Source organism: Neopsephotus bourkii, unplaced genomic scaffold (assembly GCF_033783945.1).
Source record: "Neopsephotus bourkii isolate Nb327-2 ecotype Australia unplaced genomic scaffold, CSIRO-AGI_Nbou_v1 NB_1767, whole genome shotgun sequence".
In the NCBI taxonomy this organism is placed as follows: domain Eukaryota; kingdom Metazoa; phylum Chordata; class Aves; order Psittaciformes; family Psittacidae; genus Neopsephotus; species Neopsephotus bourkii.
Window position 1 is genome coordinate 11,903,669 of NW_026902241.1, and position 25,032 is coordinate 11,928,700.

Here is a 25,032-nt window from a genome sequence, read left to right on the forward strand (position 1 = left end):
CAAACGTCAGTGGTGTCCACAATCACATACACTAATATAAGCAAGGTAGCTACATTTGTAGCCCAAGTGACCTGCCTTAAGCTAGTTCTGAAATGTGGAATACCAGCTCACAACCCAATACCACACTCAGGTATGAGGCTGTTTGTGAGTAGGAGTCAAATCTTACTTTACCATTTCATTTCTCCCTGTCCTGCGAAGGACTTGAGCCTTACCCTAAATGGGTTGGTGATTTGCATCTCATCTGCCCCTTCCACTTTTAGAGCCAACTGTTAGCACTTGGCTCACCCGTTTGGGAGCTTTGGGCTTTTTTTATTATTTCAGGAAAGGGATAAATGTGCTGTATATTCACTCCTCAACTTCAAAGCTAGGGGGAAAAGCTTGATGGAATTAAGTGGTAGCAAAAGTCAACAGAGCAGTTCCCTGGAACTGGTTTTGTATGGTAGGACAGAGGACCTTGAACCTACTTCTGTCAGCTGCTATCACCCCCCACTAGACAGTCAGGCAACTTGGATGCAGCAGATGCTCGAGTGAACACAGCTCCTGCATCACTGTAATAGCATGAACAGAGTTAAGTGCATTTGTAGTTACTTGCAGGCTTTACAGCTGAAAAAAAGCCCCAAAATATTTAATATGAAAGTTGACAATGGGAGACCCAAGTCTCTCCATACACCCAACCTCCCCACCCCTAAAAAAACCCCCAACAGATGAAATCCAAATCCAGTTGAGTTCCATGAATTGCTTCCACGTCTCTGCTGCTCAGTACCCATATTCCCATTAGGTATTTGCAAGTGCATGCAATCATCTGCACATCTGCATGCCTGCAGGCAAGGTACATGCTAGACTTTCACGATGTTGAGGCTCTGAGTTTGCTATTGTCACTTAGCACTCCCCCCCTCTTCTCCAAAGCATTCAACAAGCACAAAAATGGTACTTTCCAGTCTGATTATACTTGGAGATGTGATCTTTCCACTCCTGACCCAAAAGCCGTCAGCATAGCCAGATGTTTTACATAAGATACAGGCTGTCTGCTTCCTCTCAGATTTGCAAGCGTCTTTCTTTTGAGAAACACCCAAGAGAAACTTCATCCTTCCCTGGTGCAGTGTTTGACTTTACTATGCAAAACAATCCCCCTGCATACTGTGTTCAACAATGTGATAATTAAAGAGGTCAGGTCGACACAGGATAGCTGCAAGTGCTGGAAAGGCTTCTTCCCTGTTCAATGTAAAGCAAGGATAGGGAAGAGGCTATTTCAAGAGAACATGAAAGAAGTTATATAGCACTGAAGCACGGAAAAAGCCTCAAAACACTCTGAGATCAGCTCAGCGCTGCTGCACTTAGCTTTCAGCCTAACATACTGGCAAGAGCCATTACCTTAGAGCAGAACTGAGCAAGAGAACAGAACAGGTATCCAAGTGCCATGGAAGGTGCACTAAAGCTGGCAGACCCATCTGGAGACCCAGGTAACTCTTCCCAAAACACGACAAGGCAGACAAGCGCATGCAGGAAGACTTCACAAGATGCACAGCAATGACAGAAGCACAGTCAGGCAGATGTTTCCTTGATTACCATGCAGTCATTACAAAGCTCAACAAAAAGCTGAGAGAAAATGTATGGCATCTCATATGGATGGGCATCTGTAGGCTCTACCATTCTTTTGCCATCTTCAAAGCACTCGTAATTCATTGGGAGCCACATAAAACTCAAGAACTCCCATTAAACCTTACAAATCCTCTCTGAAGAGGACTTCCACTTTGCATCTCATGTACCTGTCGGAAAGTGGTGAAAACACTAAGAGCTGCATCTTTGTCCATCATCACCCTCCAGCCAGCCTAAACTTGGTGCTGTCCCTCAAAGAACAATATCACCAGGAAAATGATCACCACAGCCAGGTAACTGCAGGCATCCTAAAACACAGCCCATCCCCTGAACCTCTGCTAGAGCAGAAGTAGCTTGGATTTAAGAAAAAACAAGCACAACCCCCCCCCCCCAAAAAAAAAACCCAACCAAAACCCCAACCTAACAGAAGACTCCCCCTCCCAAACCACCAAAAATCCGCATGCCCCCATTTATCAAGGGATGTTTATAAATCAGTTGCTCTGGAGTAGTTTCAAGAGTTGAAAAGACTACAAATAACCACATAGTTTTCAAGAACCTTTATACATCATCTTTTTTTCTTTTTTTTTTAATTAGATTAGCTTTACAAGCAACTTGAGAGCTCTTTCATAATGAACACTGCTTTTCAAATTACACAACTTTATAGGCAACCTGTAAATGAATCCTGAATTTCTTCGCCTGCTATAGATAAAGGTCTCGTATTTCACAGCCAGCTAACATCATGAATAAAAATAGCATTATGAAGCTTTATCTTTAACCAGGACTAGACACATACAGATCATAAGACAGTTTAAAAAATAGTTTTAGAACAAGGACCTGCTTGGTGATGCTCAAGACTGAATATTCAACCGACATGAAATGAACAGTTTCTAAAGGACATGGAAGAAATGGCTGACCTGATTTTGTTGACCCTATTGTAATGACTTACATGGAGTGAAAAAATAAGCACTTTTAAAACCTGTCTGGCAAGCACAAACCTACAGTGTGATTAGAATTCGATACGCCACGTAACTGCAGAACTTTGAATTACAGAGGGACTGAAATGAGTTTAAAGGCTTATGCTTACATTTCTAAAACAAAACTAAACAAACCTCTGTTAAAGTAGTACTGAAGAAGGTGAAGTAGAAGAGGTGGCTTTTTTGCTTGTTTCATTGGTAGCCTAAATGCACTGCAGACCAGACAGTAATGAAGATTTGCACTCCTTGGCCAGGTTGGCAGAGGCACTTACAGTAAAGGTATCCTGTCTGGTTTTCTGGGAAGAAAGGAGGAAAGAGGAAGGTAACTGTAAAGGGCAAGAATATACTAAAAAAAAAAATAAAAAGGAAAAGCAAAATCAGAACAAAACTGGGATTTCTGTTGGTTCTCCTAAATGATATACCGATCCCCCCCCTTCTGTCAGTTTGTTACTAAACAATTAGCTTTTTCATGTTTTACATGAACAATAGTAATGTTTTTAATAAAAAATTACTGAGCTTTCCATAGAAAAGGTCTCTAATTGAATACAAACTATACAGATGCTAAAATTGTCACAAGTTGTAATATATACAGAAATATTTCTGTACACTCACATTGTTTTGGCTAAGTAAGGAAATAAGGGACAGATAGAAAACTGCAGTGGGTAAGTTGATTAACCCTCAAACTCTCCTGATAATGTGAATGCTGTCTTTTATAGGTTTGCTTTTGTTTTCTCAAGCTTTTAAAGCTCAGGGAAAAAAAAGAAAAAAAAAGAAAAAAAAAAAGGAAAGAAGAATTAAAAAATAATTATAAAAAGAGATCAGTGTCCAAACCATCTATTTCTTAAAAATAAAAGAGTATCAACATTTCTGCACATCTCACTTCTATTCTGTGATGTCCCCTCTCCTTGATAAAATTAAAACAATGTAAAAGAAAGTAAATGTTTTCCTACTAGATATATACCTCAGTACTGACCAAAGGGCAGTGCCTTTTTGGGGAAATCCTTCAACCCAGTGAAAACCTAAAGATGTATTGCACAAAGAGCCTACAGTGATGCACTTCAGCTTCAGTGTGCTGACCATCTCCTTGATATTATATAATAGATCAAGGTGTCAACTTACAGACTGCACAGGACACCAACACTTGAAAAGGAAACTAAAAAGTGAGGGTTTTGATATTCTATTAACTTATATACAAAGGAAAGTGGAGTGCCAAGTATTCGTTAGAAAACAGAGAAAGCTCAAAAGTTTCCGTCAAGTAAGTAAGGAGGTTCTGGGTACCTCTAATAGCCTAGGAAAGCCCTTGTATGTTCTTGTAACTCGATGGTATCTACCAGGTCCCCAAAGCCAACGACAGCAACCGATAGTGTCAAGTTCACTTAGTGCCAGTCACTTAGAAAAAAAACAAAACAAAACAAAACCAACCCACAAAATAAAAATAAAACAACAACAAAAAAAATAAAATAAAAAGGCAAACAAAACAAAAAATCCCCTAAACTAAAATAAAACAAAGAAGAGACAAACTTCCCCTCTGTGGATCCAACATACAAAACCACAAACTGAATGTTACTAATAGCAAGATACTCATTTGCTTCTGTTAATAAGGTTCAGGAGGACACAGTCAAAACAAAAAAACAATACAGCAGCAATCTTTAAAAGTTAAGATTAGTGTGAGATATGATATAAAACAATCAGGTTTTTAGCTGGTAATTAAAGTGCTCCTTTTCTGACTTAAGGTGTAAAGAAAATTAAAGTGATTATCAGTTACTGGCAACCCTTACATTAAATTAGGTCTTCAATGGCAGAGGAGAACAGTATGAACAGTTTTACAAAAATAGATCCATGTTATTTTGGAGAATACTGTAATTTTTTTCTTTTTTTTTTCAGTTTTTCTTTTTTTTTTTTTTAAGACTCAATTTTGATTAAGTGTACCTGGTCATACAAAAATTACCCAAAATTCAAACTTTTAGCATATAAAAAAAGGGAGTGATGAATTGGATTCAGCTGGATGACAGGTCTGGCAAAATATAAGGATGGACAAATTCTATGTAGGGCACTTATTTATGTCCAGATGCATATGTTGTTTCTTACTGATTGCTTATCTTCTTCACATAAGCAGTCACAGGCCTGGAGTCACAATCACATAGTACAATGCTTCAGCAGTCAAAGAACCTTCTATTTGATGCAACATTGAAACACTGTTTGCTTCTTTATTAAAATGTTGGTTTGTTGTTGATTTTCCTTTATCTTGTTATTCACATTCAAAAGTTAATAGATAGCATCAAGATTTATCAGGGAGGATAGCAAGGGGAGTTGCTAAATCAAAGGCTTATAAAACGTCTTTCCCAACTGAGTCAGAAGGTTTATTAAGTTCAACCCTCACACCTTTTTCACCTGCAGAAATATGAAAAGGAAATTGGCATTATTTTTCAGCATTTATCAAAGTACAGTCTACAGAATTGCTTTCAAGATCAGTTTTAAGAGAGCACTTTGAAGATTATCTAGTATAAATGATCTAGCAAGACAGGTATTTGTACACATGCTCTATATCCTGTGCTGCGTAAAATCAACAAGCTGCGTAAAGTTACTCATCATCTCTGAAAGCGGGCATGTATTTGGCTGCCCAAGTAGAAAACTGGTACTTCACATCACAAATGCAGTTCTGCAGCTCATCATCTCAGCCTTTATAAAGGTAAGCTTTAAGAACAGCCAATTGAGAATGTGAGGGGGTATCCTCCATTATTCAGTATCAGAATATCTGGAGTTTCTGGGTATTTAGATTTGTGAAGAAACTCCGAAGAATGATTAAAACGAACCATTCCATTTGAATTGCTGCTAAAAAATTAATAATAAATCCCCAAACCACCAACCAACCTACACCTCCTTTTTTAATATAAATTGACCGAGGTCACTTCAGGTACCCCCAAATAAAAGCTTTACTATCAAAACATTAACAGACACAGTACCCCATATTCAAGAAAAATTCAAACAGATTCTGCATGCCTTGTGATACTAAGCCAGAAATTCTTAAGTTTCCTCTTTCATAACATTTTATTCTATAATTTCGTGTTTTATTTTCAGTAGAAAATAGAAGGCATCTTGCACAGTTTTTGTTTCAGATACAGAGCAAAGAATGCAATTTTAATTGCAAATGAAAACTGGAATCACCACAATATGGTATCATAAATCAATTACAGGGCATACTGATACTGAAACTTAACCCTTCCAACCCAGCCTTCCTTCCTTAAATGCCTGCAGTTTAGGGGGAAACTGGAGAAGGAGGGAGGCCAGAGGGAGCACCTTCCCTGCAGGCAGACACAAGCCTGCACTCTCTCGGGAAGGGCAGCAGCTGAAGCTGGGCAGACACAGTCAGAACAGCTCTGATCCAGTAAGGTTGGCTCCAGGAGCTGTGTGGTAACACGCATGTGACACGAAGGCTGACTTACAGACAGACAGGCCTGCTGCAGAGACCAGGTGGGAGACATCCGGCATTCCTGAGTGCCTGGGAAGTCACCGTGCCTTGCTGTCACCTGCCGAGCTGGAGCTGAGGGACCCCTGTGTTTCTTCACAAGCCCTGCAGGAGCTGCATTACTCTTGCCACTCCCAGAACACACAAAGTCACAGGGGGAACTGCAGCCTTTGCAGCCACTAGTTAGCTCTGGGGCTAGTTATAAGCTTCACATGTCTAACAGCAATGAATGGAAATATCATTCAGAAATCACTGCCACATGTCTTCAACATCATCAGTTTTAAACCTCTCAATGAAACCATGGAGAAACTGGCCTTGTGCATGTGTGCACTTGCAGTACACGATATTGCTTTATTTTTAAATTGTGATAACAAACACAAAATCATGCTGGCAATTACAAGCATGACAGAAGTCCTCGGCCATTCCTCCTTATAATGCTAATTTGAACAGGAAAATTAGATCAACTTCCTCTTAAGGGAGAAGCCAGAAAAGGAAAACAGATGCTAGATATGTGGAATTGGAAATAGAGGAAGTAACTCCATTCTTTGATTCCAGATTTTAATTTTAGGCTTTTGTTTTTCCAATACAGAGATTCTAGTCCAGTTAAGTCGTATTCATTTGTTGAATCACTATATTCCATCAAAACTATTTCGAGGGCTCTCAGTTCTGCAGTGTCCCACTGTCTCTGGAGTATTTATCCTCCACACCTACTAGGGAGACAAGACTAGGGAGAGGCTGTATCCCCCATATAAAAATACAGAACCGTCTCAGAGGAAGTGTGAGCAGGACAAGGCACTGACCTGGATTTCCCAAGTCACTGCCTAGCAGCTCAACCACTGGGTCACCTTCCCTGTAAAACCTGACTTTGAATTACACTGGTCTCTCCCTTTTTGTGTACAGAGTAGGCCAAGAGGCTGGAGGACTACTTAGCTCTTCTTCCATTAAACAAAATCAAACCAACACAGAAGATATTAAAAGAGATTACCTGTTAGATATTTTACTTTAGCTCGTGCTCGTTCATCTGCATCAAAATACCACACTGTTATTGCGTACCTAGGGAAACGGATGGAAAAAGAACTCCTGAACTATGAAGTAACAGAACCAGTGAAGCACTTGACATAAAATACAACCTAAATGAGGTGATACTTCTGCAGTCTGACAGAGTAAATACTTCATAAACCAAAAAGCAAGCAGTTGTTTTGGCAGTTTATGGTTGTTTTGTGTGTATATGTGCGTGTGTGTGTGGGCATGTCCCATCAGTAGGTACTGCCTGAACAGTCATCAGAAGGGTGACACTGATGGTGTAAAGTTTATGCTTCTTTTTCCTGATGAGTTGCTATTATGGCTCTTGCCCAGAAGCTGTGATGTAGTCTCTGTCCCCATCACCTTGCCCTGTGACCTCATCTTTCACTCTACTCACCCAAGTCCATCACTGAGACACACTACAACAACCTATTCTTTTTTTTTTTCCACATTTGACATAGAGGAACAGTAACTAGCCCTTCTTAAACGACTCCTGGTTTTCTACTGCCTGTAGAGGATTTAAATGTGAAATGCCAGCTCTTGAGGAAAAGAACTTTAAGGAGGTTTAGTAAATGCATTTCACCCTTCGAATCTGCGCAGAGCAAGAAGGGGGAGGGGAGAGCAGTACAGCCTCTTGAAAGGCTGCAAGAGGACGTGCAGCTTCAAGTTACTTCTTGCAAAGGTACTTGCATTATCTCACAGTTCCAGTGTTCAAAGCTCTGGCCACCCAAACGTGTTGCAACTTGGGCAACAGGAAGCCTGGATCAACAACTCCAATGATTTACCTATTAATGCTACCTGGAACCCCCACTCACTGCCCAGAGGTGGGGGCACTGAATGCAGGTACCTTTAACATCATCCACTGCCCTACAATGAGGGACAAAAGAGATATCAAGTTTCCCCTGTGACTCAGACTGGGAGCAACTCCTCTAATACTCCAGAGAAAGAAAAGGTTCCTGTAACAATGGTCGTTTCTGCCCACAGCCCTCTTCCAGTTCCCAAACTAGAATGTGGTGGCTTGGTTTGTAAATGATTAGGGACAGAAAGTTGAAGTACCTACTCAATCTTCCACTAACACAGTAAGGTGCTAAGAACAAAGAGAAGGGAGTGTAAAGCCATTACAGAGAAATAGTGAAGACAACACCCCTTGGCTAAGGTGGGGTCTGCTTATGGCTCTGTGTGCTCCTACTCAGTTCTGCCAAGCACACACATAGAAACTTCTGGTGCTTCCAGTCCTCCCTCCTACTGACCCTACAGGATGTTTTCTCCAAAATACAAGATCAGACATCAGTACAAACTCAGCACCATGACAGACACCTAACCAATCAGTAGAAATAAACCCCTTCGTGTCATACCACAACTGGAACTGTACATGGGGAAGACCTGGGAGCAGGTCATAGCTCATAGTGTCACTCGTTTTCTCATTACAATTTACTCATTTCTCAATAGAAAAAACATCATGCAATACAGAGAGAGTTAATTAGTCTTACCTTGTAGCATATGCTGGCTGTACTTCATGAGGGTTGCGGCGATCAGACCAGAAGAATAGCAGTCTATCAAATTTGGGTTCAATATCAGCGAATTGGGCTTTACCTTCTGGGAATATCCGGAGGATGCCTCCACTTACCTACAAATTAAATATTTAAAACCAGTGCTTTAAGACAATGCCTCACTACATGTAAAGGTACAAAGTATCACATTTCGGACACCTGGAACTGAAATTAAAATCTTTAGCAGATGTGGGTTTTGACTGCTTGGGATTTAGCTTTCACAGTTATTATGAAAATGCAGCTTGCTTGACTTTTATGCTCTATTACATATTTTTTTTCCATGTAAAAAAACCCACTGATCAATTAAAAATGCCTCAAAGCTGCATTTTACGATGTTCAGGCCAAACAGTTCACTTATATGTGAAGATGCCATTGTGGCAAAAAGGCTAGTAATTTATTCTCTAATTGCAGGATCAAATTTGACATTTCAAAAAGCAAGTCAGAAACAGCGTCAAGTTCATCCATCTCTGTCTCAGCTTTCTCATCTACCAGTTTTATGTGAGTGTTGTCAGCCTCATTGTCCTATCCAGCTCTTACAAGAAATGGACAGCACTCAAGAGGAAAAAAAAGGGAAGGGGGGGGGGGAGGGAGAAAACTCAGCTGCAGCCTGTGTTCTGTGTTACTGTGTTATCCATATCTAGGGCAACCAATTGACAGAAATAGAATGTTTATGTGCTCTTCCACATGTTACACTTACCAAGCACTACGCAAGTATCAGAAGTTTTATCTTTTTTCATATACAGTGAGAATAAACTTCTCCATAGCTAACTGCACAGCCATCAAAGAATAAACAAGGCTATCTTTGCATTACTCAAGCTTTTAACACAGCCATTTAGCTCCATCCATTCTTTCAATCCACCTAATTCCACTGACTGGCTAGGAAAATCTGTGTTAAAAAGTTACTTTACCATGATCACTACATTTATAGAGAGTTTTGAGTCACTGGTAGTAAATTCTTACACCACTTTAACTGTTATAAGTCCTTATCTGTTCTACACCCTGTATCTACAATGGTACAAAGACTTGTGCTGATTTAAACTATACTGATATAGCATTAACCACAACACTTGGCACGGAAACAAAGACATGAACAAAGAGCCACGACAACAGTGCATTAGCAAGCATGTTAAAAAAAAAAAGTTACAGAAAGAAATTACTGCATACCTTGGCATCCCAGTCTTTATTAAGATAATATATACATGTAACACATCTTCCATCTCCATTTGGATTATCAACATGGCGCACGTATCCTGTTCCATTGCCTGGATAACAAGCCACCATAGCCTAGAGTCAAAGAATTGAACATGGTAATTAGTTTCATCTGTGTGAGGGGAAAAAGTCTGTCTTTTATCTGTATAAATTCATAAGTAGTTCACACATAAGCAACAGAAAAATTAAGTTACAAATAATGGGAAAGAATTCTTTTATCTCTCCTTTCTTTCTAGTTAAGGAACTGGTTTTGAACACAGATGTCTACAACAAAGGCATGAAACACACAGAGAGGAACACTGTTAATTAAGGTATGGAAGGTGGGGCTGCTCCATATTGTGACTAATCCTTCAGACTTCCCTCACTTGAATGAAACACAAGAGAGGAAAAATGTTTGTGTATAATTAAGTAGTATGTGCTTCTCCTTGTGATAAGAATACCTGTTTTCCAAACTCAAGTTCACAGACAGCTATCTTTTTGTCTTACACACCACCCCCCTCATCCCTCCCCTCCGTGTTTGCAATGTAAAGAATTCCTCCTCTTCAAAAAGTAGCAAACTATTTTTAGGAGACCTTTTAGACAGGACCATTAGCCCATCTTACCCAATCACTCCAATTACATTCTTAGGCTTGTGTTTTGTCCTGTACATAGGAGGTCTTTGAACCTTTGTTGAAACAAGCCTACATGTACAACAAAAACATCCTTTTTAGTCAAGAAGTGAGAAATTGAAAACAGACACCAAACAGTAATCTGCAATAACCTTCTGACATCAAACGATTCCCAGTACAGTAATACATTTAACTTCCCATGCTGCACTTAGCCCAGCTGACTTGAAAGACCTCTAGAAGGTGATTTGGTTTCTGAGTCTTCAGACATGCGGATGTGCGTGTGACACAAACCGGCCATGCTAACGGGTGGCCTGATGAGCTTGATTAGCTATTAATTCACGTGGCCTGTTTGTTGTATGGCACATCCCCGTATCTTTATGCATTTGCTGGAAATAGGAATCATTTCAGCTTTTTGAAAGAGATCAAAGCTCCAGGCCAAGTAATCCACTGCCACCGCAGTGCTCAGATGACTGCAGCAACAGCCTTTTAAACATAATCATTCCTGTCTCGGTTTAGCCCTGGACCTCTGGATTGCAAACTCTTCCACCTCTCAAGTAAAATATAAAAAATAAACAAACAACCTCCTCAAATAAATACACAGAAAAATTATTTATTCAAAAGTATTTTTTCCCAATATAGTGTGTACTGTGAAAATATAACCCATCAGTTTAAAAGTATTTCAGATCAACTGTTTCAGTGCACTTTCTGCTTTCTATTGATAATTTTAAGTTTACCCCCTCTAAATGCTAACAAATGAAGCTTTCCACAGTTTGCATCACTTGGAAGAAACTGTGCTTTGAGCAGGGTGGGGAATAGTTTAAAGTACCTGCAGTTCAATCAGCAAAATATTTGCATGCTGCATACAAGCAGAGTGGATTTTGCTATAGCAGTGAACAGTTTAAAATCGCTATTTCCACATACTCTATTAACAGAAGAAGCCATTTTTCGGTAAATCCTAGGCAGAAATCAGAACTTATTACCTGCCAAATAACAGCACTGTGGTTATTAAAAAAACTCTAAAAATTAGGCCAATCTTCATTTACACAAAATCTAAACGAGTACACTGCATGGAAAGTACTCAGAACTATAAAATTCAAACATACTTGCAATTTGGAGATTAGGTACTTCTCAATCTCTTTAATCATAGTATAGTCATCATTATACGTCTCGCATTATGTAAACATATTACATGTATCAAGTTATGTGACCTAATATTTGGCAAAGTCATTACTTATCAGTTTTGTTGCAGGAAGATAAACCCACAAAAATCAAAACAGTGAGTTAAAGATACCAAATAATGTAATACAGGTTCTGTAATTTCCTTTCTTACAGAGAAAAAAGGAACAAAAGCAAAGCTGGGCTGGAAGAGGAAGGTATTTGGTTTCCATTGAAAAACCAACCCTCTTGAAAGAAGTCCCATACACCACATAAACCCTATCAAGCTCTCATGGAGCAAGAAGAGTGCTGAAAGCAGATCCAGGTCTAATCCTGTAACAGCATTCCTAATGACTGGAAAGTTTTAATGAAAGGGATTTTGATGAGAAGTATCACATAAATTAAACCCTGACATTAACTGTTGCTCAACTTCTGCATGAACCAGCTACTAAAACTTATTCAGAATGAGGAAAACATTGAGATCAAGTAGCTAGAGCAACGAAAATTCTCACTGAAATCACGAGGATTTAGCCTCAGATATGAAAGATCTGCCAGTGAGCTAAACAAAATGCATTCAAAGTTTAGGGCAGCTCCCAGGTCTCTCTGGCTGACACAGGACTGCTGGGTTATTTTGTGGGGTTTTTTTTCCCCCAAAGGCACACTTGTTTGTCTATTGCTCAAAAAAAAATAATTTTGCAGTTAGAGAAGCATAAATGTGCATCCTATTGCTAGAGTTTCATTTATAAGGTACTGAAATGGGTACTTGCTGTCTTTGCTGAAGGGAAAATCAAGAAAGGAATCCTTAACATCAACACTGCTAAAAAGAAAGAGCATCAGCACCATTTTTTAGAAGGTCTGGGGAAACACCACTTATCATCAATTTCATGTAAAGAGCAGCCATACTCAATGTCAGAAGCATTTCATACAATCATTTGAATCTGAAATACCGTCAATGTTTTAAAAAAGCCCTTGTTTTTTACTTCAGACTTGACTGAAACTTCTGCTATCATCTACTGCAAGAGGCGAGAAACAGTTCTGCTGCGATAACTTATCTAATATGTATTTGTTATAACAGCAAGAATGACTCAGCCTTTAGCTGCAAATTGGAAAGCAAACAAACTTGCACAGGGGTTGGTGTAGCATAGTATATGTTGCTTTTGCCAGTCAGTGTGACCATTCCCTTTTGCCGGTTGAACTACGATAAGGAAAATCATAATTTACAGGATATGGGAAATATATTGCTTTGTTAAAGAACATGAAGTCAGTTCGTGTCAAACTGTCATGTCCTGTGAGATTACCAACATGGAAAGGACAAAAAAGTAGCTCTGGTATGAAGTCATACACTTTTGTTACTGCTGTTTTAACATTTTACAGGATGAGTAAAGCAAGCAAATACATGTATGCAAACAGAGAGAAAAATCTGAGGGTTGCTGCTTTTTTGTTGTTTGTTTGCTTAAACACTGTTACTGGCAGTGGTGAGAACCAGGCATTTGAGACCAGAATGTCCGAGATTCCTTAATATTTTAGACCATGAACGATAAAGTTGTTAGCTCTCCAAAACAAAGAGCTACCTGTCTCATCAGTTCTGCCATAAAAGTAACTGATGAATTGAACTCAATGCATAACTTGCGTTTTCATGAGAGATAAGGAGCTCTCCCTTTTTATGCTTCTTGGGCATTACGATTTTTAAGTATTCAGTAATCTTTAGATTTCTGCAAAGAATATATTTAGGTCACATACTGGATTTGTTCACCCCCTGTGCAAACACTCTTAATATTAACCTTCTTTAACCCAAGAACATGCTCTTTTTGTCTGAATACTCATGCCTAGCACATAAGCGCTGTCCTAAGATACCCTCTGGAATTAATGAGTAATCGAGAAAGCATGAAGGAGCTCTCCCCACTCTGCAATCCACCCAATCCTATCAAATCCAAGTATTCACACACTTAAGAAGCTGCTGATCGCTCTTTCACATACAGACATTCTACTTGCAAATGTTTAACTCTAGAAAATTAACTTTAGGCCATCAGCCCAAATGAGTACATTAAGTTATTAACAGAAGAACTAATTGAAACCATTTTTTTTGCTAAACGTCAGCATCCTTAGTATGTCAGCCGTAACTCTAATTTACCATTAAATGCACAAAGGTAACATCATTCACTATGTAAAGAGGCATCAGCTAAGACATCAACCCTGGGAGGTGCAACACATCCCGATTTCATGTGGGAGCAGCCTCAACCAGAGAAGCTTGACAGCCTCACCCACATATACATGTAAAGAAGGAAGACTTGCAGGTAAAGAGACGGAAGCTTTTCTCTCTCTATCCATTCCTCTCACAGCTGGACACCTGCAAGTCTAGGTATTGTTCCTTAAAAACAGGGAAGCAATAATGGCAAACTCTTAGGAAAGAGGGGAAAGCAACAGTTATATGTCAATGTAAAATTCCTCAAAGGGGAAAAAAAAAAAATCCCAAATCACAAACAAAATGGAGAGAGGACATGTATTCTGTCATATTAATTTATTAATGTAAAATAACTATTGTTTAGCTCAGATTAAAGAAAGCTGCGTCAGTCAAGGAGATGTCACTTCTGCTGTTTGTTGAAGGAACTACAAATCTCAGTGAGCAAAACAAGATGTCTAAATGCAAGACCAATGACTTCCTAACCAAAATTTATCAGATGCTCTCACAAAGACTTCACTGGAAATCCCTGGCATGGATCATCTGACAGGCTATCCAAAGAACAAAAAAACCCCCAAAACCCACACACCACCAGAATGAAGAACCAAATAAAACAAAAAGAAAATTCTGACCTGTCCCTGTTTGCTCCATCTGTGATGTATTTCTAGTTCAAGCATTCATTCATCCGGGACAAACAACAGTCCTGACAAAATACATTGCAGCTTAAGGACGTAACAGTCTAAGATTTTCACAAGGTGTACAAAACAACAGTCAAACTGAAGGAAGGCGGTACTGGTACTCCCTTGTGTGAGAAGCACCAAGATTACTGATTTAAACATGCTAATGTGGTACAATGTGACTTGAATTCATAACTTTTCTCCTGCAAATTCTTCAGAGACAGACACTTGCAACAGAAAGAAAATATCAACGGGGAGAAATCCCTTTCAGGCTTACCCAAAACAGAGAAAGCTGAAAGGGGTAAAATAAAACTTTTTGGGACACAGCTAATCCAAGTATTTTCACACTAGCTTTCATCTGAGTAAAACCTTATGCCGATATCCTCCAAGATCCAGTAAGCAAGTCTGAAGAGCTACGTTTTCACACAAGTCAACACTGTGAAACTAGAAAAGTTGGAGAGAATTATCATCCCCTGCAAAGATCCCCCCATTAAAAATCCATGCCTTGCAATCATCGTCAACTGGAGAATCTACAAGAGGAAAGCAAACTATACTGATGGGCTTATAAATTAACGCAGTAGTTAACAGGTCTCCAAGACAGAATGGGAATCTCTGAGTTAGAAACTAACATAAAGAAGAGAGTGACACATTGCAGCAGCTTTGAAAATACTATCTTAAGGCCTCTCTCCTACAGCCACTCAATTTGTCCACTAGGCAAGGCAGTTATGAGGTACTGTTTTCTGCTGCATCTTTCTCTGTAGCTATGGTAAACACCTAGGTGCAGAGAAAAAAACCAAAACAAATCAGAACAGAAAAAAACCCAGAAAAACAAACAAAGACCCCAAACCAACAACAAAACAAAAAAAAACCAACCCCAAAACAAACCAAAAACACCGACCAAAAACCCCTCAGTACTTCACATACCAGCTCTCTGGCTCATCTTCTGGCAAGCACAAGCTGCTCTTCTAGGAAAAAACAACTGGAGGCAAGGACAACGAGTGTAAGTCACCCCTCTCCTGCGGCTGCTGAAGTTAGCAACAGAAGTTCTAACAGGAACGCAGGCTTGAAAAAGCTGCCAGCTCTTGAGCTGGCAAAGGGAAGACAAACTGAACTGAGAATAGAGATGAAAAATTAACTCAGATAGGAAGGGAGAGAGGAAAAACTGAGAGATGACATAGCTGCTTACACTATAAATAGAAACAGCACACAGCTATGTACATAGACTGTATCTTCCATGACCTTCTAGGGAGTTCAGAAACGAAGAACCTGACCTATCTCACTCCTTCCCAGCCCTTCAGTGCAATGGCCAATGCAAGATTTCTGCTTGCTTTGATAGAACATTTCATATGCTTACAAAATCAAGCAACATAACATTCCATCAAAAGTTTGGCGCAACAGATTAGTATTTCTACTACATTGCTTATTTATAACTTGCCAATCAGCTTTGTCAACATAGCAGCTTAGTAGCAGGTTCTTTAACTTCAAATTAGGTCACGACTTTATTCTTGTGCTCAGTTTCACACGTCATGTCCCTGCTTACAACATTCCCTTCACACATCCTAATAACTAACAAATTAGAAGACAGAAACTTTCATGTTATTTCAGTGGCTGTGGTGAGTCCAACATTTCAGGGCTACAAAATCCACACAGAATTTGGATCCAAACACCTTGAGTGTAACCAGGCTGCCACTCAGCAAACAAGCTCAGGTATTTTCAAGTCTGGTACTCCCCCTTTACTGTTCAATTTTAACTGTGCTCAACAGCAACATCACACGAAGCTGATTTCCAAGTATCATTCCTTTCATTCATGCATGCACATAGGCTCTGAAAGGGTTCATGAGCTCTTGAATTCCTGAAGAAATACGCATATGGGTTTGGATAATCCTTTCAAATGGCACAATAAAACACTCAGAACTCCAATTGCTCAAGTCTGATATTCAGGAAATTACTAAATGTGAGATGTGCTCACACTTTGATAAATACATCTAATAAATAAAAAAAACTTACATAGGATAGAGAAGTTTACATGAAACTATCAAGTAGGAGCCATTAACCAAGGGGAGATAGTGGCAATTCTCAGAGCAGGGACAAAAGGCACGTCTCCTGCAGAGGCTAAGGAAACCAGGACAATCAGAAAAACACAACAGGTAACCTGTTTCAGTGACTGAAACCAGAATTATAGACAGACATAACAGGAAGACCTAAAACCACACGTCCTAACTCCCACCTTAAGTCCTGCAGCTCCCACTGCTACTAAACTGAAGTAGCAGCACTTAAACATTAATGAGGTTCTCCCTGCTTTCCTGTATCTGAGCTTGTAGTTACAAGACTCAAATCTCCAAAGGCAAAGAGATCACCAAGTCAGCTTACAAGCTACAGGGGGAAAAATGAAGATTGTTTCTTCTTTAATAGTTAACACATCCACATTTTCCAGGCTGCTAGCCAAACTAGGTACAACAAGCTTAGTCTCAAAATTGTGCCAGCTTAAAGGTGCTGGTTTAAAACTGAGTTAGTGAAACCAGCGCAAACACCCAAAGGCCTTCAATCTTATGAATGCCTAGCTTCCATTAACATAACTGCTTATTATGAAAATAAATCTGGGTTCAAATCTGAAAAAAAAGTATAGAGAGCTGTGCATTGACTTAAACAGGATATTAAGAAAAGGTAAAGTTTATCTAACACATCTCTGAATATAATCAATGTCTTCCAAGCCTAAACCACCTGCATTCCTCTAACAAAAAAGTATGAGCACATCCAAGCTATGTTAAGTGTTTCAAAGCACTAATAGCTCCCCCTAAGGTTCAACATGACATTTTCTGATGGTCTCAATATCAAAATCTACTACAAACTTAAAAAAAAAAGTCAATAACCTAGAACAAAAAAAATAATAAATAAATCCCACAGAGACATCTAATGGAGGCTTCCCAAAGAAGGCAGACGAAAAGCACTATCACCAGGGGCAGAAAGTTCCCTCTCTTAAAAGCCTAGGAGCAAATACAACACCCGATTTCACAGCTGAGAAGGATTTAAAGCATACTTTGTGTCAGCCTAAAACTGTCTAAATTATGACGAAGTTGACCAATACATTTCAGATTCAAACAACTACTGAATAAAGAAAAACGTGTCTGCAGAATTGGCTGGCCTCCATGGATAACTCCCTGCTCCCTCCAAGAGAAGCAGACTGGTGACTCAGTGTTTTGGCACTGTACAAGAATTTGACAGAGAAGTAAGTCAATCAACACAAATTTTAAGAGTCTGTTTTTAATTTAACACCATAAATGCTTTGAAATGAATAATACTACTTAGAAAATAAGTACTTTCAAGCTTTCTTTTCCCCTGAGTTGGTGCAGAACGTTCTGCTCTCGCATGAGAGTAGTCAACTTACTAGGTTCATCAGTAACCATTCGGAAAGAAAACAGAGAAGCAATGTCTTTAAGAACTAAAAATAACACTAAACCAAATTACAACAGTGCACTAATATAGTAAGAAGTCTCATTCAGCTACATCACTTAAAATACATTCTAACAGTAGTTTGTGCACACCAGATTTCAAGAGCCAACCACATGACATTAACAGGCACACTGATGGATTATACACGACCGCTGGATTTGTTTAATGGTGCAAGATCTACTGGATAAACTGAACTTGCATTACATTAAGAATAAAGCATGCACACCAGCCCAAACTTCACAGCTGGAGACATTATTCTCAATACCAGAAGCTAAGGAGGAAGGAAGCTTAAGTATTAAGAGTGGGCAAGGGGGTGACTGGTTTTTGGTTTATTTTTAAAAGAAACCTCACCGTAATATCTATGAAATGGCTGAGAGATTTACCATTAAAACAAGTATCATTCATCATCTCTACCATTCTCCCCCCAAAACGATACATGCTGAGAAGCCTGGAAATTTTCCCTATAGAAGATAAGAAACTAAGTAAATACTAGGAGATGTGCGTGTGTAGAAAGAACTAATTTCAGTTATTTCATTTATTTCTTAAAACTGGAATTTTGTTTCTGTTTTACAGAGCAAAATAACTATGTAACTGAAATGTAGCTTGTAAGACAGAGATAGTTATATAAACTTGAATTATGTGCAATTGCATAGTAATAAGATGGCGTGTTTAGTACTATGGTTAGCCAGATATTTGAAGGTACTTGTGTACTGTAGATATCTTAAGGTTAATGTATCTACACACACATTTACTGAAGTGCCCAAGTCAAGGTCTCAGATTTTAACCACAGATGGATTTACTGCTATAAACAGTATGTTGAGGAAAATTATTTTTAAGGTATTTTTTAATGGTATTTGCAAGGGGGCACACATGATTCAGCATGCCCACAGCATTCCAAACCTGACACCATACACCACAGCTTTCACTCCTACTAAGAGTCCAGACAGTTCTTTGAAAATATTTATAAATTTAAAAAACCAAATAACTATGCACTGAAATGCTAACAGACAATGGGCTGCTTTAATTCATATTAACACTGCACAGAAGTCTGACTAAGGTTTAAAGCCAAACAGCAACAAACAGCCTGTAGTCACTTTCAAGTCACCTACAATTTAAATCCAAGAAATGCTGACTCTGCCCATGCTGCTTTTTATGGGCTTTCATACAAACCGCCTCCATCCAAGCCCTTCTTTACAATCACACTATCACACTGTAGTAAGGCCTCCCTCTCAGACGGCATAAACAACACTTGGGGGTTTTTTTGGTTTTAACCAGATCACCCAATGTATCCAAGTTCAAATGTAAACAGGCATTATACAAATCTACTGGTGTTGCAGCTGTGCTGGACTCCCACCAGTGCTTGGGGAAAGCCTTGAGGAACAGCAGTGGCCATGCACAGCTAAAGGAGGACTATAAAAACACCAGAAGCAGGACTGCTGACGTTGGCATGCAAGTCAGGAAAGTGATTCCAAAACCCACCCCTTCTATGAATGTCCCAGCACAACCAGCCACGTTATTTCACGTTAAAGAGGCATTCAGCTGTGCTGCTTGGTGAAACTCCTGGAGGAGGGCGGCTCAGGAATGTGATGTTTTTGCTCTAGGAGTACATGGCCATGTGAGCATGAGAAGGATCTGAATGTACCCAACACTAACTCCAGGCAGTGACAAACACCTGAGGAAACTGCCTGTCCTTACCTAGCTCTACAGATTTAAACTCATGGCAGCAAGATCATCTTTAGATTAGGGCCTACTGCAGAGAGCACAGCTCCCTGGTACTGCTCCAACAAGCCTTTTCCCACTCTCCCCATGGGTCACAACCACTTATGCCCCAAGAGACCAGCGTGATGGAAAAACACATCAGCCTCATGCCTTGGGAAAAATAAAGCATGCTGCATTACAAGCTATCAATTGATTAAAGGAACTCCATCTAGTTTGCTCCAAGTCTATTTATACTTCGCATTAGGAAACTGCTACAAAAACCACCAGTCCAGGCAAAAAAACTTAATTACTTTCCTTCTTGCTACTATTTCAATGACAAAAATCATATTTTATATATTCATCAAATTTATTCACCTGTCCTAAAAGGCAAGTAGGCTTCTCCAGAGACAGTCCCTTTTCTGTGAACTACTAAAAAACCCATTGATGCAATCTGCAAAGGCTCCTGTCAATCAACATTGCTATGACTGTCTGTAGCTCACTATCATGGTTAGAAGCAGGATGCTAACCTCAAACTCCAAATTTACTCCTAAAAATCAGGAGGCAGAACCCAAACTCCACACACAGCAATAAGGTAAGCAGGAAAAGCCAGAGTGTACAAAATCAGATGGGAACAAGAAGGAAATCTCCCTGAAACAATGTTTCACTGATTTTTTTTACCTCTTTCAAGGCATTCAGAAGAGCACAGAATCAGGACCTCCCCACAGATGTTCACAGAGAGTTAGAAATCCTAACACCAGCTGAGAGCATGCAGCTAGTGATTACATACACTTAAACCTTCATAAAAGCACTGCATTTAGAGACAAAAGGAAGCACACTGGTCCACACCCCACCCAGAAATGATGTATTTCAAGACAGGACACACTCATTCTCTCATGTTCCTGTAGAGAAATTTTCCTGTATGTCCTCAAAAATCCAGTCAGCAGAAACTTTTCTGGTAAACCAATGGACAGTTAAGGCTTTACAATCTATCATGCTCACTGGAGAGAGACTGCAGGGATTAGCAATAATAGCACAGATCAGAGGAGTCACATCAGACTATAAGGAGTGTTCCGCAGGATGTATTTATACAACCTACATGGAAGATCTGTGGAGATTTATTTTTCAAAGTTTCAGTTTTCAAAGCCTGGTGCCAGCTTTAAGTTGTGACATAAAAAAGGGGGAGGGGGGAAATAATGGATGAAAAACTGAACCTGTGTGCCTTAGTCTGCAAACTCCCTGAAACGACTCAAGGATAGGAACTCATCATCGCCTTAAACAGCAGCAGTGGAAATTACTGACAGACAGATGATACATAATGAAACAAAAGGAAGATGAAGATAAAGAAGCAGACACCAAAAGGAGTAACAGCACTGACAAAACTCTGCATTACCAAAAGGCAGAAAATAATGCTGAGTACCATGAGAACGACGGAACAAGTGAAACAACAATCAATTCTGCAAAAATACGAGATTCCAGATTTCTATGCCAAAAAAAAAAAATAATAATAAAAAATCAACAGCAGGCAATCACCTCAGATTCCAGGGCTGGCAGAAATATATTTTTCAGCCACAGACATACTCTAAAACTAAATTTCTACATCATTACCAAAATAAATGACAGATCTTCTAAAACATGTGCCTATTATTGTATCCTAACAGTGGATAATATTTTCTGAATCGGAGACAGTGTATCAGGAAGTTAACCGAGGGCAGTCAACTGATTTACTAACTTCTACTACATACAGTAGATAGCCCTGTAACTTTATACTAAGGATATTACAGTTTGAGATGTGCAGCTGAAGAGGAAAACCAATTTTGAAGCCAGAGAAAGGCTGAAGAAGAGCAAGGAAAAGGAGGAGCAGATAAGGACTAGTGGACAGCAGAGGTGCTTGCCAACCATGCGCTGTGATAATGAAGGGAACAAGTTCCACAGCATGGGCTTTAATTGTGACTGCCCTGCTGCTAACCCCATGAAATCAAGCTGCAAGCACTAATGACTAAGATACCCCATCAGGCCTCAGCTATAATTGCTTTTCTGTGTCCTCCAGTCCCTTAATCAACCGCATGACAAAACATCTCAGACAGTGGAGGCTACACTCAGCACACAGAATCGCCACTGAAAAGAAAAAAGGCACCGCTCTGTGTACAGCACAGTACCATCCTGCTCATATCCACCCACTGGGCACAGAAGGCTGCTCACATCATGTGTCTCTCAGGTAAAACGTTCACATGGAGTGGCCCTGCAAGCAGCTGTCTCTACGCCTCTGAATGGCAACTATGCTCTCAAGCGTATTGACTGGTGCTCCAGCTTGGCACACACACAAACCCTAAAGTGCCTGTAAAAAGGCCATAATATATTTTACTTCCAGGATCAATACAAGCAGTGCTATGCAGCTACCAACAAGATGACTGAAAGGTATTCCAGAAAACAAGAATTTACTTCCTCTGTAAAGGCACCATTAATTAAGGCTTCCCAAGCCAAGATAACCCTTACTGCCAAATGAAGGCCTGATGATGAAAAAATGTGTAAGAGTTTTTTCAAAGGGAGAAATCGCAAAGGGACTCCATCTTCCCCTCATTGGCAAATTCTGTTCCCCACTGAGCCACTGCAGAATTCCATCATTCCCTCTAGGAAGCTGTACCCAAATGGGGGTGGGGAAGGAAAAACAATTTCACTCAAAGGCAGTTTTCTCTGGGGCTTTACTATGGAGCTATTACTAGTTGAACTGTAGAAGCTGAAGCCTCAATGGCGAGGAATGATCATTTGTTACTTGCTTTGTCTTTCAATGGGTGTGTACCTTCCAAGTAGCAGGATGTGAGTACAGAAAGAGTAAAAGGCTAAGGCAGAAACAACACCCCTGAAACAGTCATGTTGCTGTATGAGAAAACTAAACTTAAAGCTAGTTGACAGTACATTAATCTACATTTCTTGTTCTGCAGAGGAGTATTACTGTCCATGTTTACACGGCTCTTTGTAAAGTTATATGACTAAACAGGCAAAAATAATACATTTATCTTATTACCTATACAGCTTACAATATAATTCTGGCATAGCCTTTGGCTCAAGAGAGAGACCACTCCCATTTTCTATTTTCACTAAGGAAAATGACAAAGTCAGGACTCCAGTCTAGGAACTCCTGTGTTGTTCTTGAGTCTGTGCCAGGTGTTAGGAGGCCTTCGGGAGTCACTACATGTCATTTTCTCCAAGCTACAATGGAGATTCAATAAAAATGTTCTCAAAGCCTTGTTTTTAATGCAAAAATTAGAGATGTTTAAGTGTAAAGCATTTTAAGCATAGATCTTACTTCCAAGGCATTTTAAAGTACTGGAAAGAGCACAGCAAAGAGCAGTAAAATAGTAAATGGCAGTAAATTTCACTACAGTAAACTAATCTACTTTCAGTGAAAAATGAGGAGTCACCAGCAGGATCCCCACAGGACTTGTACTTTTCCTCTGTGACCTGGGAAAAGCGGGTGAGCAGGAGAGGGGTCAGTGCTTACATGCAATACTGAAATATGTTGCATAACCCATCCTACCCCTGGCTAGGATGTAGAAAGGTGCAGAAAAGTGCACAGAAGAGTTAAACAATGCCAAGTGCCTGGACAGTGAAACGGCAGGTGAATTCAGGAAAGATTAAGTGCAAAGGAATACCACCTGGAAAAGGAGAAAAAAGCCTTCTTATACAGTGATGTCTTCTAAACTGCATAGCATCACTTAGAAAAAAAATGCACTAAGTACAGGTCATTCTCCTAAGACCATTATCTCAGCAGAGCAGCAGAGGCAACTAAACTGTCATAAATCACTAGACAGGGAAAGGCAACACAGAGTACATCACTATGCCAGCATACAAATTCATTATGTACTTCTACATTAAATACTGTGCTTCTGGTACCTTGAAGAGGGATTAGCAGAAACAGAAAAGCTGCACAGAAGGGCAGCAGGAATGACCAGAAATGTGGAACAGTACCCACTAGAAAGACTACCAATTTTTCAGTTTAGGAGGGAAAGAATATCAGCTGAAAAATGTATGGAAGCAAATAGCAAACTTTTAAACCATGATAAGTGAAGCTACCAGGAAACTAGTTTTCACAATACAGAGTCTAGGAGACACTGAAATCACCAGGCAGCAGGTTTTAAACAAAAGGAAGTTCCTTTTCCATCTAATCAAACTGCAGGACTCGTTACAGGATATTGCAGAGGCCAAAAGTACGAACGGCTTTTAAAACAAGATTACATAAATTAATGGCAACTATGTCCATCCGTGTGTATTACAAGCAACGGTCCAGATGCAACCTCTGATTGAGACAGTTCTTGAACTTAATAGAAAGTAGATGGTATATAACAGCATCAGTTTATACAAATTTCAAAGCTTGATATACACACCGATTATTGAAACAGATGACAAATACTTGTGTGAAACAGAGATGACCGATAATGAAAACTGTCTAGCAAACATAAGAAGGCAACTTGATAAAAGCTGAAACTAATTAATCAAGAGTGCAAAAATGGCCTAAGTTCTGAGCAAAGCTGGTCACCAGCATTGGAACATCTTGCAGCTCGGTTTTACTGTTTCACTGCATTTTTATTTGTATTTTGTTTTTATGGTAAGACTGGGTACTTTTTTCAAAAAAACCACAGCTTTATAACCTACAATTCAGGGATGGTCTGGCATCTAGTTCATACAGGTCACTTCAGATGAGCACAACTCTATCTGGCTTCAATTTGTGACTAGATACAGGTCACAGATGGTCAAACTGGCATCTCCAGAGGCAGGCAGCTCTTATCTTTCAAATGCAGTACTTGCAGAGGAGAGCCCATCAACAGGTTGCCTGCAGCTGCTGAATACCTGTCAGAGAGCAGCAACTGAGGCAAGCCTAACCCTCTGCACCCTTGCGGGGGCACCTGGTGCTGCTCCTCCCTCCCTCTTCCCTTCTCAACCTGAAGTAGTGGGCAAAGGAGCTCACTACTGCAGACTGAGGTGTCCAGGGGAGCACTGGCAGCAGAAAAGTGGGCAAGAGCAGCATCTACTTGAAGGGAATACAGATGAAAGAAAATGGCTAGAAGATAAACAGGGGGCAAGGAGTGTAATTTGAGAGCTGCAGGCTTTTGATTTATACAAGAATCTGACAAAACATACAAGCTTGACTCTTACCTGTCGAAAGGTTCCCTCCTCACACTTCTTTGAAACTTTTTTATGTTAAGCAGGTGACATTTTTCTTAAGTAAAATTAAAATGTCTGAAAATAATCTCGTGCAGATGCTTGTTACAAAATTTGCTATATAAAATAAAAAAGTATGGCAAATATTAAAGCAAAGCACTTTTTGTGGGTTTTCTTCTGACACTTTCCTCTCTGTCTAGCGAAGAAAGGATAGCTATCCCTGGTGCACTCTGACTTTTCGCTATAATAGAAGAGGTCTCAAAATCATATATAACTAAAATAATTTCGGA

General features: G+C 39.7%; 1 protein-coding gene across 1 annotated transcript in view; it reads right to left on the reverse strand.

Annotated features, from left to right (window-relative positions):
* Window positions 1-2,138: 2,138 nt before the first annotated feature.
* The window catches only part of EGLN1 (egl-9 family hypoxia inducible factor 1), a 34,645-nt gene continuing 11,751 nt past the window's right edge, over window positions 2,139-25,032 (reverse strand). Inside the window, exons 2-5 of the mRNA XM_061378843.1 lie at window positions 9,774-9,893; window positions 8,550-8,686; window positions 7,022-7,089; window positions 2,139-4,961 (exon numbers count right to left, since the gene is read on the reverse strand). Coding sequence (XP_061234827.1) covers window positions 4,897-4,961; window positions 7,022-7,089; window positions 8,550-8,686; window positions 9,774-9,893 — 390 coding nt within the window. The 3' untranslated portion in view covers window positions 2,139-4,896. The remainder of the gene's footprint in view (window positions 4,962-7,021; window positions 7,090-8,549; window positions 8,687-9,773; window positions 9,894-25,032) is intronic.